Source organism: Haliotis rubra, unplaced genomic scaffold, assembly GCF_003918875.1.
Source record: "Haliotis rubra isolate DU_JTF1 unplaced genomic scaffold, ASM391887v1 Scf1370, whole genome shotgun sequence".
In the NCBI taxonomy this organism is placed as follows: domain Eukaryota; kingdom Metazoa; phylum Mollusca; class Gastropoda; order Lepetellida; family Haliotidae; genus Haliotis; species Haliotis rubra.
The window spans coordinates 101,102-120,833 of record NW_025765304.1 but is presented as its reverse complement, the minus strand read 5'-3'; the positions used below and the strand labels follow the sequence as shown (position 1 = coordinate 120,833).

The following is a 19,732-nucleotide window of genomic DNA, read 5'->3' as shown; positions in this document are numbered from 1 at the left end:
TTGTTGTTGATATGGAGCAGTTTCCGTGGATGCCAGTGTGGATGCCAGAGCTCTAACTTCATGAGGATTGGAGGCTCGTGGAGGATCAAGTCCTGCTGCTTTATAGGCTCTCAATATGACAAATCTCATCCATATTGATATGGTCGTACGTGAGACCTCTGTAGGTGTCTCCGTAGATAGAGGGATGAAAAGGCGCTTGAATTTTCGTCTCCTTTATTTAGACCTCTGTAGATATATTTTCAATGCTCTGACTGGACATAAGGATCAGCCTTGTGTATCCTGTGGTCCTAATATCTATGATAGTGCTGGGATATGGAATTGTCTGTCTGGTTGACCGGGCAGTTGATTCTTTGCTATAAAATCCCATCTTAGTTCCAGATGCACTGTGTCACGATGCGTGTCAAATCTTGTTCGTTCGCAGTCTAGAGCATGAATTTCTGACATCCTTGCCGCTGTAGCTAAGGCTATGAGGAACAGTGTTTTATGAGTTAATTTCTCATATGATGTCCTTTCTAGTGGTTCGTAATCTTCGCTGGTAAGATGTTGTAGAACCACGTTGAGATCTAAGCGGTAGCCTTGAATTTTCTTTGTTGGTCTTCCAACTTGAATGAGCATAGTAGTGCCAGTATCTCTGGTACTTTTGTCAGTTTTATACCCGTCTTCATCGTGATAACTGAGCTCAAGGCCACTAGGTATGTAGAGAGTGTAGATCCCTTCAATCGTTTTGTCTGTCTAAGATGACAAAGGTATTCCGCCACTTGAGGATGTGTTGCTTCTATTGCAGTGAAGCCTTTATTCCGGCGTATTTCTCAAAACTTTGCCACTTGCCATCATACAAGTTACAGGTTGATCTTAAGTAAGGCTTTAAGTTACTGCTTTGGCAGCTCTGGTGGAATATCCTCTTTTCCTCAAGCACATCGCGTCGTGATAGTTGAAACATTGTTGGGTTTCTGTGTGCTTGCTTGGTGTGTGGGTGAATCAGTAGATTTGGCCACTTTGGAAGTTGTAGGATTGGATTTCCTATATCTTGTATGAGGTTGGGGAACCACTCTTTCACTGGCCAGTAAGTGACCAAAATCAGTTGTAACTTGTTCATCATCTTGATTTTCTGTAATACCTTCGGTATTAGTGCCGGTGGAGGTAACAACGTCACGGCGTTTAGTCCTTCCCACGATATGCTCAAAGGCGTCCATTGCCCATGCTTGAGGATCTGGGACGGAGGAGAGACGAATGTTGATAGTTGTTTGTTGAACTTGGTTGAAAATAAATCTACCAGTGGGGATCTTATTGTCGAATGATGTCCTTGAATGCCTCTGGGTGTAGCATCCATTCCGCCGGTGACAGATTCATAGGAAGGATAGGACATCTGCTATCACATTTCTGGCTCGGAATGTGTGGCTTTATGTCGATGTTCGGGTTGTCTACTATGCTGAATAGTTGAAAGCTGAGGTCCAACATGCTTCTTGACCTTGTTGACCCTTGTTTGTTGATGAAGAAGCGCCACTGTGGAGTTGTCCATTATGGATCATCAGTTGGCGTTCCTTAGTATGCTGGACCAGTGTAGTAAGGCGTTTATAACTGCTTTCAACTCTAGCATGTTGATGTGTAGCTTTTGCTCCTGATTCGACCACTTTCCCGATGCCACTTTGTTGTTTAAGTGAGCTCCCCATCCTTGGTGGGACGCATCTGCGTAGAGATGAGTGTTGGATCTCGGCTCTGCTAAGTAGGTTCCTGCACAGACATTCGACTTCTGTGTCCACCATAATAGGTATGGTTTCAGTTCGTTCGGTAGGACGAATGGATCCAGACTGCCTCTGCGTGTCTTGCGCCGATGTGAAGAGATCGAGTAGACTCTGCCACTCTCGTAGTGGTAACGGAGAGAGAAGTGCTTGAGATACCATGGCTTGTATCTAGACCCAGCTATTCTTTGAGACGACAATGCGATTCTGCGGTAAGATGAACATCTTCCCAAAAATTTCCTCATATCCTACGTTGTAGGTACCCTTGCCATGTCCGTAATGGCAGCAGAGCAACATGTCCGGTTCTGTCAACATGACTTTCTTCAATCTTCCGATAATATGTTAAAAGGGCTTGTCATCAGAATCGCCACAAGTGCAGTGATGATGCATAATTCGTCGTCTCTAGATGTACTGGAATTGCCATCGCTGTGAAGTCTAATTATAGTAGACTGACTGCCTCGAGCAGAAATCGTCAACGTATGTCGCTGCAATTCGTCAGATTACCAATCTTCAAACTGCTGACAGGGAAGGTCCTTATGACCCGTGAAGACGGTCAAATCACGCTAACTGGACTGTAAATGGAGCCTTCCTCCCACGTTGAAATGTTGTTTACGATTGTAGTTAACTTCCTGACACGTGAGCTGTGCCTGACTTCTGCACAGGACGTTGTCTCTCATGGACCAATCAGATTGCAGCATTTGATTTATCTCAGATTCCCGCGATGTGACGTCAGCGGTGTTGCAGGAATAAGATCCTTGTAAAATCTTGGTGCAGTCGTTGATTTCTCTCATCAACACTTTCGGCCTTGTCCGTAACTTGCCAGAATACCCTAGTGAACCGCATGTATAGCAGGCTGAGTGGAAAGCGAAAAGATTTAAGCGTAATACCGATGTAGGTAGACTGTTTCCCTGGCTGTTGTGACTTTTCTCTTCTTCACTGAAGATAATGCAGTGCGTCATTTTATACAGATGATCAGCTGAAGGTTTCATACTTGCTTAACGTTGATACTTGTAGACTGTGATCAGTCTCAATGAAGCGCCTAAAATTGATTGTGTTGAATACACAAAAGTTATTGTAGAGTTGCCATATTTCTTGTCTCTAGCTCTCTGAATCCTTGCAAAGTTAGATTTGCCAGAGTTGCGCTGTGATGTCTGTCTGATAACGCTGGCCAGTGTATCGATGGACTTGATCATCATGACTTCTCTGGACTCCTTCGTAACTTCTTTAGCTACGTCCACAATTTCTCCTGCAAAGATATTCTTTGCTGCTCATGGAGCTCTGCATAGTGGTTTGGTAAACTTCTCACTCCATTTACAAGATGATAGTAGACCTTGTCTTCGTAGCAATGTTAATCCCGCCGATGTAGACGCTAGGTGTTCTGACATGAACTGTTGGTCTTTCCTTTGGGTAAGTAAGGCTGAGTAGATCATCCGATCTTCTTCAGATGTAGAGTTTGCAAACTTCGCAATTAGGGTTTCGTTGATGGCCCTTGATCTGGCTAGTCCAAAGAAGGTACGTCTAGTGGTTGTGTCTGGTTTAGCTAGCTTCTTGTCCTCCACTTTATAAGTCCTGATCACGGCGTCATTGATGAGTTTATAGTTTTCATCTACTTCTGGGGCATTCATGAATGGTTCCACATGATGTAAGTGAAAATCTCTTAGCATTAAGCGGTGGAATGCTCTGACTCTGATACTTCGTTGCCTTCTTGAAGTCTGAGCTGAGGTTGTCTGGGACGTCCAGTACCGGATAATTGGGTGGCAGCGTTAGCGTGTCAAAATCGTCGTTAGACATCATGTATGTGTAAGCTTCATTATTCTCCTTAGATGGTGATGCAAGCTCCAGACCATTAGCCATCCATGATTTGATCTGTGTATCGGAGAAGATGACTCCTCCATCATCTTCCGGTTTTGACGTGTCTCGTTCCGAAGATCGTTGCCGTTGGTCCTGATCTCTAGGTGAAGATCTATGTGTAAGCCTGCGCGAAGGCACTCGTGAGTGCCTTATTGGAGATGTACTAGGTGATCTGTATCTGCGTGGTGACGACCATGAAGACCTGTTGGTGTGCGCGTAGACCTCTGGTGATTGTCTGAGTCCGAGGATGAAGATGATCTGCGATGCCTCGCGAATGCTCCTTCTCTGTAGCAGGAGTTCCTTCATAATTGTTGCTTCCTTCGTGAATGCCTTCGCAGGTGTTGTCTCGGTTGTTGTTTCCATGAGTGTCTTCACCAGTGGTCCTTCTGCGAATGCCTTCGCGAGATTCGTCAGAAGCGTTGCTGTCATCCTGGGCGTTCCCTTCACGAACATTTCCTTCACGCAGGTTGCGTTCTTCATCCCAATGAGGTGTAGACAATGTTCGTCCTTCTTGCAGACTCGTCTGCTTCTCTGCAGTCTTTTCCTGAGCGAACCTACGTTCCATCAGGTCCATCATCTGCTGGGTAAACTGCTGCATAAAGATGCCCGGGTTGAAGGTCTGCGCTGATAACTGCTGTTGTTGTACAGATGACGCTGCATCTGACAGTGCTGAAGTGTCATCTAAGGACTGCCTGTCCTCTATGGTAGTTGCAGTCTGCGCAGCTAGGCCGTCTGTCTGCGTTGTTATAGTTGCAGACGTCAGTGTAGAAGAAGACCTCGTCTTCTTTCTCGACGGTACTTCTGGGATGAGGAGCGGCGGCTCATTGTAGACGTCTCCTTCTTCCGATGGGTTGATATCTGCGGCGAAGGACCTCGACTTCTTCCATAGACGACTTGACTGTAGACTTGTCTGAAGGGCGACTTTGTCTTCGCAGCAGACGGCGTCCTGGTCTTCTTGGACTGCGACGAGGATTGTTGAGTCGAAGATGATCTTTTCCTAAGGCCGGAATCCTCATTTCTCTGCTCTGCAGACATCACCGGCAGCACACTGGAATGATGTACCTCGACAGACAACAACCCACGGTTATTAACGCATTCACCCTGTTGAGACATGACTTGTAATTGACGTCTCAATTTGTCCTTGGCACGTCTATGAACAGAATATAAATAATTACAAAATTCAATTTGAGATAAATGCTGACAAAGATTACAGCGGAGGCTGGAAGAACATATAGAAGTGCAGTTAGGACATAGTAAATGCGGATCAGCAGCCGACAATCGAAACCTGGAAGAAATGCAAGTCTTCATGAAATGTAAACAAGTTGAGACATGGACAAACGGACAAATTTAGAATAAATTTCAAACCATATTGTTGGTAAATCCTTGATAAAGCCCTTATACAGCCTAATTTAGTATAAAAGCCTAAAATTCATAGGATATATAGGGGACCAGGCGCTCTCACAACCGTCCAGTAGGGTGAAGAAGGAGAGAGTGACAAGCATGGCCGATCATGTGACCACTTTCGCGCCAAAAGATGGGCAAAAAGGGAGACAACTGGGGTGAGTGATTTTACGTCCACTTTTTGAAGGGAGCTTCAAAAGGGTATTCAAGTGTTCCTCTATAGTTCGCAAGAAGAAGAAGACAAGCAATTAAGCATGTCAGGATAAGTATAAAATATAGTCAACATGTTTAATTATTAAGCAGTAATCTGATCACTGGTCATTGTCACAATAACACTGTCAGCATGTTCAAAACATGTCAGAGAATTTATTTTGTTATTATTTCATTGAATATAATGAGTAAAACATCAACTTCATACTTATTAATCTATTTGTTACCTTATATTCATCATATGTATTACCCCACATTTGCTCAATGCATCGCATTCCCATCATAACAGACTCCTTGTGGCCCTATTATAGTCCGTTTGGGTTCAAATGAGAACAATGAATGATTAAATAACTCAAAATAGCAATAAGTGCACAATACATAAATAAGACACATGGTCCCTGAAACCTCTGTACCCAACAGGATCTGAAATCTGACGTTTTTTTATCGATCGCAGAAAAAGTTGTTTAAGAAACCATCATGTAATATTGTGCTATTTTCACGCATCACACCAAGGGGTGACAAACGGCTGGTGGAACAGTGCTGGGGTCATTTGAACTTGGCTGTGCTGAGTTGCACCTGAATGTTTTCTGGTGCTGTTCCACCACCCGTTTGTCACCCCAAGTGTGAAGGGTGAAAATAGCACAATATTACATGATGGTTTCTTAAAACAACTTTTTCCGCGATTGATAAAAAAAATGTCAGATTTCAGATCTTGTTGGGTACAGAGGTTTCAGGACCATGTGTATAGACCAACCCCCAAAATGAAAATGACAAACGTGAAGCACTCGGTCATTCAATATCTTGTGTACCCTCCTCGCACGTCCAAGACACAGGTGCACCTTGTTCTCATGCTTCTTATCGAGTTCATACAGAGAGCTTACAGAATCACATATCATTTCTCTACTAGAGCTTTGTAGAGTCCTGGTATATCCACTGGTGCTGGGTGACGTGTATACACAAGTCGACCGAGTTCATCCCAGGAATGCTTATTTGGGTTGAGGTCTGGCGAGAATGCTGGCCACTCCATCCGCCTAGACCCTGCCGCCTAAGGAATTCCATGATAATCCTGGCCCTGTGAGGCCTAGCGTTGTCGTTTTGCTGTTATGGGTCAACCATCAAAGCCATGCATAGTTTGCAGGAATGGTACTGCTACAGGAGTGGGACACTCGCCCCAATAACGCTGTCCGGTAAGATTACCTTCGACCATGTGCAGTGGAGTACGTCAAGTTGGAGTTATCCCTGCCTAAACCATCCGGCTGCCGTTACATGTCATTGAACGATGCTCCTGGATATCCTTACATTGTTAACACTGAAGTGTTCTGTCTGAAGATCTGCTGCGTTAAAGAATCTGTTACGTAACGCAGTCTTAATCATGTGCCTATCATCTCGGACTGTTGTGACTCTGGGGTGACCTGGTCAATGTGCATATTCCACGGACCCATTGGCTTGACCAGATAAAAAAAAGCCTACAGCCTGACACGTAATGACATTTCAACGGCCTGATGTGTTTTTCCATACTGTTAAGAAAGTTTGTAAAACATTCAGGTGTATATATTTCAAACAGGAACGAAAATTGTACAACTTTTAAGAAAAAGTGTTAACAATAGCTTTATGACGCTGAATATACTATGGTTGGTTAACAAGACAAACCATGTAGTGAGCAGCGACTAACAGGGTGATACATGTCACTGTATCCCTTATGTCAGATCGATGCTCGTGATGTCAATCACTGGATTGTCTGGTCAAGATGCGATTATTTACAGACAACCATCATATAGTTGGAATATTACAGTGAGCGGTGATAACAAACAAACAAATCATGCACAGTGATTCAACATTTCACGCTGTTGGTGTACCCGCCATGTTTAGGAACCAACTCACCGACAGATGACCTTCATGATGTTCGGGGAAGTGTCGGAACAGGTACTCTGACGCCACCAGTTGCAGAACTGTATCTCCTAGAAACTCAAGTCTCTGATTGTGACCACTGTCAGAGAAAAAACATTTCAGTTACCATGGTTCCAGGCTCCAAGTAGAATTAAAATATGAACTAAAGATTCTCCTCTTCTTTCTGATATAACCTCTCAAATAACTGCATTAACACACAACACCTTCATTTGGTAATTCATGAAGTCCTCCCAAAGGAGTGGTTATCTGTTATAGGGGTGGGTGGGATGGTGAACTTACAGTGTGAGAAGGTTGTAGCCCACGTTCCTCAGAGTGAAAGCCTTGGCCAGGAGACGGATGTGGGTGTAATTTACTCCAATGGACTCTTCAAATTTCAAGAGTTTCTGAAAAAGAAAAAGACATGTCTGGTCAGTGTGTGTTGCAGTGTGTGTGTTAGACTTGCAGTGCAGCGATGTCACAGTCATCTGAATTAGGGCAGTAAGAATGAAGACAGTCCTGGGATTCAAACCAGTGATCAGCAGATCCATGCACAGACAAGGGACATAACACAGTTTATGATGAAAGGTACTGAAGTCAGTGTGCCTAACAACCTGATCCAATGTGCTGGTCACCAATCCTCGTCCTGAATCCACACAGGAAAAGCAACACTCACCTGTAAGACAAAGCTGGATTCTATCCAGTGCCTGTCACCATTCGGCTCCTCTTCCTGCAGTGGATGCAAGGGGAGATCATTCCAAACACTCAACAAGTGCTCCTCCTCAAACAGGGTGCGTGCAAAGATCTCGTCCGCAAGTTCGATGCCTCCATCAATGAACAGCGCCCCTGCCAATGGAACATCAGGGAACATCAGTGAACATCAGTGAAAATCAGTGAAAACCAGTGAACACTACTGAACATCGGTGAACACTACTGAACATCGGTGAACACTACTGAACATCGGTGAACACTACTGGACATCGGTGAACACTACTGAACATCGGTGAACACTACTGAACATCGGTGAACACTACTGGACATCGGTGAACACTACTGAACATCGGTGAACACTACGAACATTGGTGAACAATACTGAACATGGGTGAACACTACTGAACACTACTGAACACCGGTGAACACTACTGAACATTGGTGAACAATACTGAACATCGGTGAACACTACTGGACATCGGTGAACACTACTGAGCATCGGTGAACACTACTGGACATCGATGAACACTACTGGACATCGATGAACACTACTGGACATCGGTGAACAATACTGAACATTGGTGAACAATACTGAACATCAGTGAACACTACTGAACATCGGTGAACAATACTGAACATTGGTGAACACTACTGGACATCGGTGAACACTATTGAACATCGGTGAACACTACTGAACATCGGTGAACAATACTGAACATAGGTGAACACTACTGGACATCGGTGAACACTACTGGACATTGGTGAACATTACTGAACATCAGTGAACAATTCTGGATATCGGTGAACACTACTGGACATCGGTGAACACTACTGGACATCGGTGAACACTACTGAACATCGGTGAACAATACTGGACATCGGTGAACACTACTGAACATCGGTGAACACTACTGAACATCGGTGAACACTACTGAACATCGGTGAACATTACTGGACATCGGTGAACACAACTGAACATAGGTGAACACTACTGAACATCGGTGAACACTACTGGACATCGGTGAACATTACTGAACATCGGTGAACACTACTGAACATAGGTGAACACTACTGAACATCGGTGAACACTACTGGACATCGGTGAACAATACTGAACATCGGTGAACACTACTGGACATCGGTGAACATTACTGAACATCAGTGAAAATTACTGAACATCGGTGAGCACTACTGGACATCAGTGAACACTACTGGACATCGGTGAACAATACTGAACATCGGTGAACACTACTGAACATTGGTGAGCACTACTGGACATCGGTGAACACTACTAAACATTAGTTAACAGTTGGTGAACATAAGTGCATCTTCGGCATGATGTGGGAATGCTTTAACCACTAACCTTCCCCAGCTTTCAAAAACTGAGAACAAATTAATTTGTTCAAAAACATTTCTTCTGCATCTGGAGAAGATGGCCTGCAACCCTTGTATAAGTAATTGATACACGTACCCATGACAGCCTCGAAGCAGTTGGCCATTGCATGGCGGAGATCGGACTCATGGCACAGGTCAGGTCCGTGTGCATACAGCATGAAGTCTTGCAGGTGGAGTTTCTGTCAACACAAGATTGTATCTACACTGATTGATAAACATTACACTTTGTTCATTGCTCAATGCCACACTCGACAGTATACTCGCTATATTAATAATAAATGCTGATATGACAAACAAGTTATGGCTTGCCCTACCACAAGCTGGGGACATAGATTTGATATATCTCACATCACCCAATAAAAACACACACTTTGTGTAACACCATGTGTGATACCATCTGCTGAATTTCTTTAACATTGGGATTTGATCATTCTACAAAGTTGTTACCTTTGCTAGAACAGCCAGATGTTGATTCTGAACAATGGCTGTTCTATAAGTTGACAAGCCTCCCTCTTCCAGCCATGGAAACATGTAGAACAGATGAACACTGAAACATGTAGAACAGATGAACACTGAACCATGTAGAACAGGTGAACATTGGAACATGTAGAACAGGTGAACACTGGAACATGTAGAACAGATGGACACTGAAACATGTAGAACAGGTGAACACTGGAACATGTAGAACAGGTGAACACTGTAACATGTAGGACAGGTGAACACTGGAACATGTAGAACAGGTGAACACTGGAACATGTAGAACAGGTGAACACTGGAACATGTAGGGCAGGTGAACACTGGAACATGTAGGACAGGTGAACACTGAAACATGTAGAACAGATGAACACTGGAACATGTAGAACAGGTGAACACTGAAACATGTAGGACAGGTGAACACTGGAACGTGTAGAACAGGTGAACACTGGAACATGTAGGACAGGTGAACACTGGCACATGTAGAACAGGTGAACACTGGAACATGTAGGACAGGTGAACACTGGAACATGTAGAACAGGTGAACACTGGAACCTGTAGGACAGGTGAACACTGGAACATGTAGAACAGGTGAACACTGGAACATGTAGGACAGGTGAACATTGGAACATGTAGGACAGGTGAACACTGAAACATGTAGAACAGATGAACACTGGAACATGTTGGACAGGTGAACCCTGAAACATGTAGAACAGGTGAACACTGGAACATGTAGAACAGGTGAACACTGGAACATGTAGGACAGGTGAACACTGGAACATGTAGGACAGGTGAACATTGGAACATGTAGAACAGGTGAACACTGGAACATGTAGAACAGGTGAACACTGGAACATGTAGGACAGGTGAACACTGGAACATGTTGGACAGGTGAACACTGGAACATGTAGGACAGGTGAACACTGGAACATGTAGGACAGGTGAACACTGGAACATGTAGAACAGGTGAACACTGGAACATGTAGAACAGGTGAACATTGGAACATGTAGGACAGGTGAACACTGGAACATGTAGGACAGGTGAACACTGGGACATGTAGAACAGGTGAACACTGGAACATGTAGAACAGGTGAACACTGGAACATGTAGGACAGGTGAACATTGGAACATGTAGGACAGGTGAACACTGAAACATGTAGAACAGATGAACACTGGAACATGTTGGACAGGTGAACCCTGAAACATGTAGAACAGGTGAACACTGGAACATGTAGAACAGGTGAACACTGGAACATGTAGGACAGGTGAACACTGGAACATGTAGGACAGGTGAACATTGGAACATGTAGAACAGGTGAACACTGGAACATGTAGAACAGGTGAACACTGGAACATGTTGGACAGGTGAACACTGGAACATGTAGGACAGGTGAACACTGGAACATGTAGAACAGGTGAACACTGGAACATGTAGAACAGGTGAACATTGGAACATGTAGGACAGGTGAACACTGGAACATGTAGGACAGGTGAACACTGGGACATGTAGAACAGGTGAACACTGGAACAGGTAGGACAGGTGAACACTGGAACATGTAGAACAGGTGAACACTGGAACATGTAGAACAGGTGAACATTGGAACATGTAGGACAGGTGAACACTGGAACATGTAGGACAGGTGAACACTGGGACATGTAGAACAGGTGAACACTGGAACATGTAGAACAGGTGAACACTGGAACATGTAGGACAGGTGAACACTGGAACATGTAGGACAGGTGAACACTGGAACATGTAGGACAGGTGAACACTGGGACATGTAGGACAGGTAAACATTGGAACATGTAGGACAGGCGATAGCAGTGTCATAATAAAGTCTTCTATTATGGATAGACAGGAGTAGTGTCTGCAGACTGACCTGGACAGGAACTCTACGACGGCATCTCCAAGGAACTCTAGCCTCTCGTTGTGTGGTATCATTGACATGGACTCCTGCTTGTTGCCCATGCGGGACATGATGTCAATTAATATGTTGATTCCTGGACACAGAACATGGAGTAAACAACCTGGGTGCTCCTCACTGTAAGCTCAGTGGTCAGATGAAATAGGGTGGACTGTGGCTTTAAAGCTGGAGGTCCCTCCCTCCCTCTCCCTCTCTCTCAGGGTAATGACAACTACCATCTCCTACATAATTTGGCATGACAGAGGATTGAACCCTATTTTTAATATTTGACAGGATCAAACTCTCTGTACGGTATCGAGTTCTGCCCTACAAAGAATGAGTATGGTTTTACGCCGCTTTTAGCAATATTCTGGCAATATCATGGCAGGCGACACCAGAAATTGGCTTCACACATTTTCACGGATGTGGGGAATCGAACCCGCGTGCCCTCGGCTACCCGATGCCCCTGTGCTACAAAGACATCACCTCTCTTCCTGGTGTGGACATAGTGTATCTTCCTGTCTCCGTACTCCACCTGCCTCATCCCGCAGTTGGCCAGCGAGTTACGGGCGTGGTCGGGGTTCGTCCCATAGTTGACACGGTATGATGTGTGGGTCAGTGCAAGCTGCAGGGGAGAAATAGTCTGTTTCAAGCATGTTTTCATTTGGTAATAATCTTAAGATTAAAACTGTGCTATACAAGACTATGTATTAGTGAGTGAGTGAGTTCAGTTTTACGCATCACTCAGCAATATTCCATTCTTTTCCAGAGAGATCGTCCTTGGGGTACATATTATGCATTTTCCGGCTGAAAAATGTCCTGTGACAGTTGTATCAATGTTTTTTGAATAAAAAGATTGTACAATAAATAAACTCTTTTATTTATTATACGGACCCTACCTCACGGAGTTACCTCCCTTAGCGCATGCGCACCAACTGGGTAGGCTCCTAGACCCGTATCATCATTCCTTCTGCTGTCACGGCCGTGAACAGACGTGTTTTGAGTAACCCATTCATGAGCCGTGCGGCTGTTAAAGAGACTATGTCTGAGACACCACCTGTATGTATGGTCTTTATTTGTCTAAAAACAAGAACAGTAAAGCTTTACAGTTGGTTGTTTCATAATTGTGACTTTGTATTAATACAAATTACGCCGTGAACTTTCCGTGGTTACGCGCGTGTTGCTCTGCCATGGCGGGAAGTTTAGCGTGCCATGTGAGTCGTAATATTGCATTATTAAAACCAACTATTACTTTCCGGTAACCTTCAATGAAGTTTTTCAATGTTTTCTACGTGTTTATATGCTGCTGGCCGCCGTTAACTAACATATTTCGCGTGTTTGTTTCAGGCCTTTTCATGCTGTTCGGTCTGTGAGGGGAGTATCCCCGGGCGACAGTCATACCTGTTGCGCGGCCTGTCTGGAGAAGACAGGCCATGAGGCTGACTCCTGCCCTATTTGTCTGGCCTTTTCCCGGGCCCAGAAGAGGCGGGCTGCCGACACCTTGTTCTATCGCTCGAAATGCGTGAGGCGGAGAGGGACCTGACGCCCAGGTTCCCCGTCTAAGTCCAAGCGTGTGTCAAAAGGGAAAAAATCCGCGGCCCTTCCCCTCTCCTGCCACTTCGAGTGGTTTTGACATGTCACTGATGGAGTCTATGTTTCAGCAGCAGATGGACTTCGATGAAGTCCTTCGTTAAGTGGAGTCGGTTGGAGGTCTCCGGCAGGAGTTCCTCACCCACTCGGACGGGGGCGGAGAGTCGAGGGGTGGGATCGCCGGGCTCGGCTCGATCCCTGGCCTTGAGGCGTCTGTAGATCCGTTGCCTCTGGCTTCTGATCCGGGCGCCTGGCTGCCTCGGGAGAGGAGGTGCTCCCAGTCCCCTCTCGGGCTCAGCGAGGGCCGTTGAGTATTCCTGGTATTCCGGTCCTGCGCACACCCGCCCCATGAGAGCGGAGGCACCAGTTCTGCCTGGCCTGCCTCCAGCGTCTCGGGACCGGGGTCCACGCACGCCGGCTGGCGCTGACGTGGAGCAGTCTGTCTGTTCTTCCCTTCCTGTGGTTCCTAGCGTTAGGCAGTCCACGGTGGGGTTAGGGTCCTCTTCACGGAGGGAGACCCAGCCTCTGACTTCGGGCTCGGGCCGAGGCAATGGAGCTTGGGGAGGTCGAGGAGCATGGCGGCGGCTTCGTTTTGCTTCGACTCTAGGGAGGTCCGGCGAGAGAATTGCCGAGGGCCTACCCCAGGCAGCGGTGCCTGCTGGTTGCGTGGACTTCGACTGAGTTCCGCTTGCCTGGCGAGGCGTTTGCCCCTAGGCAACCCTCACAGACGCAGCTCCGCATTCTGCCATCGTTGGTCTCGGACGTGGTCGATCCCCTCTTGTCTGGTGCCCGAGTAAGGTTTGACTTACCTGAACTTCGCGGCGCGGCTACCAGCTTGGGGGAGGATTCCCTGTTCGTTGTACCGATTGTTGGCGAATGTGTTTTCACTTCCGTCGCCCTGGGGAGGCTCGCTTCCTCGGAGCAGCTCCGGCTGCTTCGGCAAGGCGCCTCACTCCACCTTTTGCCCTCGGCGGCGCCCTCGCGCAGCGCATACCGACCTGAGGAGGTCTACCGGAACGCGATGCAGCAGGTGCGGGTGGTGGTCCATGAGGCCTACCTCTTCTACGGTTCAGAGGTCGGCCCTGGAGGCGGAGGGCATGCTGGCGGCGTGTCGCCGCATGTCGATGCTGCTCCGTCAGCTTTACGGAAGTGCAGGCTCACCTGCCAGCGACTCTCTTTGGCGTCTGCTGCGTCGGCGGTGATGTGCGCAGTCATGGGGATCGCGCCCGGCTGTGGCTGTCGACGTCTAGGTACTTCGGCAGCAACACAGCAGACCTTGCTGGCCCTCCTTTCCGTCTGGGGCGACCCTCTTTCCAGGGACCCAGCAGGTCATCACGGAGGCTGCCGCTGCAGCTACCTCCTTTCAAGGACTCTAAGGCCTTGTTGGAGCACCAGCGGCGTCTCACCAGCCCAGCTCCGATGCCACCTTCCTCCGGCGGGGTGCAGCCTACACCGAGTCTGCCGGCTGGCCGGCCGCTTGGTAGGTAGGCGGAGGAACAGGTCCGCCAAGGGTAGGGGCAAGGAGCAGTCCTCGACTAGCTCCCAGCCTTTTAGCGGCGCGGGAGGTCTGCCCGACCTCCCGTTAACCCATCAGGCTGCCGCTCAAGCCGTGTGTGTCACGCCCAGTCAGCTCCGCTGCTTCGGGTCTACACAGCGCTCCTACCCCATATCCCAGTGGGAGGCCGCCTCTCTCTATTCCTGCGGAATGGGAGAAGGCTACCAACAACAGCTGGTGCTGGCCACGGTCAGCATAGGCCATCTCCCACTGTGGAAGCGAGGAATCCGCCCGGCTTCACCGGGCATACGTGGCACTCGGTGCCGTCATGTCAAGCCAGGGCGGACATATTGCGCCGACGAAGTTCAGGCTCTGCTGGACAAGTCCGCAATCGGCGCATTCCACCGGAAAGGAACAGGCGGGATTTTATTCCACGTGCTTCCTCGTCGAAGAAAAAGACAGCGGGTTCCGTCCGATTCTCAACCTCAAGGGGTTGAATCGCGTGCTCGAAGTACCATCCTTCAAGATGGAACACTGCGCTTCGGTGATCTCATCTGTTCAGCCCGGCGATTGGCTCCGCGTCAATCGACCTAAAGGATCGCGATATCTGCATGTACCCATACATCCATCGTTCAAGCAGTACCTTCCGGTTCTCTTCACGGCGGGGATGTATTACCAATTCAGGGTGCTCCCCTTCGGCATATCGACTGCCCCAAGGGTGTTCACCAAGCTCATGTTAGTCCCAGCTACCCTAGCTCGCTTTCGCAAGGAAGCGTTGTTGCCCTTACCTAGACGACTGGTTGCTCGGAGCACTAACACAGCCAGCGAGTCAAGATGCTACTCACAGTGATAGACATTCTAACTTCGACTGGGGTGGATCATCAACCTCAAGAAATCCGACCTGGTACCCACCCAGGACTTGGTTTTTCTTGGGCGATTCCAAGCGAACAAGGATCTCGTTTCCTTGTCGCCCGACCGGGTCACCAGAGTTCGGAGATGGTCTCTTCATTCCTCTCCCAGCCCCAGGCACCAGCACGGACTTGGCTCCGTCTACTGGGCCATATGGCGGCTGACGATCTCTGTAGTGTGGCGGGCGCTGCTTGAGGATCGTCCCATACAGCAAGCTTTGGCTCGGCTGTGGACTCACACGGAGGATCTGGGCGCGCAGTCTCACAGTCCCAGTGGTTGACACCTCACCTTCAGTGGTGGACAAATGTCGGGAATCTCACCAGGGGTTCCCCTTGAAATCGGCGCCAGCTCTCACAGTTCAGACAGATCGTCCCTCTCACGGGCTGGGGCGTTCTGGAGCAGTCTGTCGGCTTCCGGACTCTGGTCGAAGCGAAGCTCACCTTCACATCAACGTGTTGGAACTGAGAGCTGTGCGGTTGGTATTCGAGCGCTTCAGAGAGCATGTCCGTGGCAAGGTAGTCCGTCTTCAGTTAGACAACCAGACGGCCATGTCGTACATCCTGAAGCAGGGAGGCACCGGTGTCCCCAGCTCCTCCGGAAGCGTGGGACTTTCTCCTCTGGAGCCGACCAGTGCGATTGTCAGGTACTCCCTGTTTATCTCCGGGCTGGAGAGCGTCGCGAGCAGATGCGCTCTCTGCGCGGATCCTGGCCCGCCGACGAGTGGATGCTTTCGACAGGCAGATATTCACAGTAATCTCCCAGTTATACGGGTCGCTTCGAGGTGGATCTGTTTTGCGTCGGAGGGGCGAGATCAGACACCCGTGTTCTGCTCTCGGATACGGACCCAGGGCGTTGGCTGCCCGGCGCTTCCTGCTGGATTGGTCGGGCAAAGTGCTCTGGGCGTTCCGCCATTACCACTCATTCCCCGTGTCCTTTCACAGCTGTCCACCCAGCCAGCTCGGCTACTTGTGCTACTGGCACCGCTTTGGCCCGTCACAGAGCTGGTTTCCGTAATTCTCAGGTTTCTGGCTCAGCCTCCTGTTCTATTACCTTTGGCGACCGGACATTCTCACTCAGAACGGAGCTTCACCCAAATCCACGTTCAGTGGGTGGCTTGGCCTCTGTCAGGTCTAACCTCGAGGCGCAGCGAATTCCTGCAGCAGTTGCAGACACAATTCTGGCCGCGGGATTCGACAAGCGTTCAGTATGCGAGGATAGGTGGTCCCGCTATGCTGGTGTTCAGATAAGGGGATTGCAGATCCCTTTTCTCGCGGATTTAGTCCGAGTATTGGAGTTTTTGCAAGCTCGTTTGGAAGAAGGCCTGGCGGAAGCCGACCATTAAACGGCTACTCCACCGCTATTTCCACTTTTCACCCCTGTCGATGGTGCTCTTCTGGGGCAGCACCCTCTCGTCTAGCTGGCTTTCGCTGGCTGGCGGAGCCAGTTGACCTGCTCTCAGGCCGAACCAGTCCACCTTGGGATTTGTCGATCGTGCTCGATTGGCTGTCGGGTCCCACTTTCTCACACCTATCGGCTATTTCCATTCAGTTGTTGACCTGGAAAGCTGTTTTTCTGGTGGCGGTAACATCTGGTGAAGAAAGTCCGGCGATTTACATGCTATGTCGTCCGACCGGCGCTGACTTATGTTTCACGGATCGTGTCAGTATTCGCCTCCCAGATACTTCTACCTGACCGAAGGTCGATCCACGCTTTCCATGTGACAGCTCCTATCGAACTTCCTACTCTTACCCAGCCTTCCACCGGGGACCACTCCTCTGAAGCACTCACCGTTGGATGTCCGTGAAGAGCGCTCAAAGTCTATCTCAAGCGAGCGCAGGGGGATCCGTCACGGGTACCCAGCTGTTCTGTTGTTATTGCGATGGCGGGAAGGCTGGTCTGCCAGCGAAGCAAGCAGACTTTGTCTGGCTGGCTAGTATCGTATGTATTTGTGCCGCTTATCAGGCTAAGGGCAAGCCTCCCCTGAGGGGTTGAAGGCTCGCTCGGTCAGGGCAGTAGCGCATCAAAAGCTTTGCATCGGCACTCCCATTGAAGAGATCTGCTCCGCGCAGCTATTTGGAGCCGCCAAGCACGCGTTATATACCATTATCAGCTCGATCGCATTCCCGTAATCGTTGCAAACTTTGGCCGTACTGTTCTCTCCAGTGGACAGTGTCCTGCCACCCTGACCGAGTGAGTCTTGGTTTATTGGTTTTGTTTTGGCTACTGTACAATAAGATTCCATTATTGACATGTCTGCTAATGTGAGCTCACTCAGAGAACCTGTACCCCTTCGATTCTCTGGAGTTACTGTATCGTTAGTGAGTGGTATTTTGTTTTCCCCTCGGTGCTCTCATGAAAGAAGCCACTTAGTGGAGTCGGATTGATTGATATTAAGCACTTCACGTGCAATGTCTCATTATGCTAGAGGTCGTCTTTGAGCACAAATCCTCCCTGTCAGTTCCCTCCCATAATGCCTCTCGCGAGGCTAAACTGGGTCGAGTGACAGGTGAGTGTTATGAAAGCGTCTGTTCAATTTTTTCCATGATACGATCGCTATATTTTGAGGTGTGCTTGGACAGAATTCCCTCCTCCCTGGCCTCCGGTCTTTGGGAGTCTGTGTTTATGCATAATATGTACCCCAGGGCGATCTCTCTGAAGAATTAACCAAACCTGCAGAGGTTTTCAATTCTTTGAAGAGATCCGCCCTGAGGGTAGGGCCTCCCACCTCCCATAATTCTGTTCACTGATAAGAATTCAGCAGAAGGAATGATGATAACGGGTCTAGGAGCCTACCCAGTTGGATGCGCATGCTAAGGGAGGTAACTCCGTGAGGTAGGGTCCGTATAATAAATAAAAGAGTTTATTTATTGTACAATCTTTTTATTCAAAAAACATTGATACAACTGTCACAGGACATTTTTCAGCCGGAAAATGCATAATATGTACCCCAAGGACGACTCTCTTCAAAGAATTGAAAACCTCTGCAGGTTTGGTTAAGTTATATGGCGGCAGTCTGTAAATAATTGAGTCTGGACCAGACAATCCAGTGCTCAACAGCATGAGCATCGATCTACGCAATTGGGTTCGGGTGAGGTGAAATTGGATTTTGCTCATATGACGACGTGCATGCGTGTGTGTGTGTAAGTGCGGCTGCTTGTACTAGCCCAGACTGAAGCTGGTTTTATAGTGCTAGCCCACTGAGATACCATGTCGCAGTGAAGTATGGATACCCCACTCAGACACATTATACTGACTCCGAGCCAACCAGTCCTTGTTGTACCCATTAATGCCGAGCGCCAGGCAGGGACCAACAAGTACCATATTTTAACGTCTTTTGGTATGACACGATCGGGGATCGAACCTGCGGCCTTCTGCTCTCTGGGCGGACGCTCTAACCACTACACCATGGAAGCGGTCTTGCATAATGCACTGGGGAACCGATGACATGTGTCAACCAAGTCAGCGAACCTGACAACCCTCGATCACGTTAATTAGCTTCTTATGACAAGCATGGGTTACTGAAAGATCAACTCTAACCGGATCTTCATGGGTCACTATGTCTTAGTAAGAAGGATATGATTTAGTTTCTGATATATCACCACGATTACCATCTTAAATAGGCAAACATGATGTCATCAGTCCCTGTTGATTGAGCACTATGTCACAGGTGGTTTTATGTGGTATCATTCTATGCATCAATTCACTGAGGTGATATCTCTTATTATGTTGGAAAAAATACTTTCCTACATTTTCTCACAAAAAAGATAATGATTATCGTTCATGACATTATGTTTAATGTCCTTCCAGGACTCAAACTCCAAACATACTTAGTGAGTACAGATAACATCTATTTCCTCAATGTTGGCGACCAGTGAAGATACAGGTTGGAATTGGTGCTTATCGTAAGAGGTGACTTACAGGATCGGGTGATCAGGCTCACTGACTTGGTTGACATATGTCATCATATCCCAATTGCATATCCCATCGTGTCGATCGATGCTCATGCTGTTGAGCACAGGATTGTCTAGTCCAGGCCTGATTATTTACAGACCCGCCATATGGCTGGAATATTGCTGAGTGCGGCATTAAACAACAAACCAACCAATCAATCAATGTTGGGCTACAAAGTCCCACCTGTAGGAGTCCCCTGTCTTTGAATCTATATGCA

At 47.8% G+C, this 19,732-nt stretch overlaps 1 protein-coding gene across 1 annotated transcript in view; it reads right to left on the bottom strand.

Annotated features, from left to right (window-relative positions):
* LOC124268336 (ribonuclease 3-like) overlaps window positions 1-19,732 on the bottom strand; it is a 72,302-nt gene that overhangs the window by 12,714 nt on the left and 39,856 nt on the right. The window contains 8 exon segments of the mRNA XM_046703308.1: window positions 7,083-7,188; window positions 7,389-7,492; window positions 7,762-7,931; window positions 9,268-9,370; window positions 9,639-9,738; window positions 11,547-11,667; window positions 12,057-12,195; window positions 19,699-19,730. Coding sequence (XP_046559264.1) covers window positions 7,083-7,188; window positions 7,389-7,492; window positions 7,762-7,931; window positions 9,268-9,370; window positions 9,639-9,738; window positions 11,547-11,667; window positions 12,057-12,195; window positions 19,699-19,730 — 875 coding nt within the window.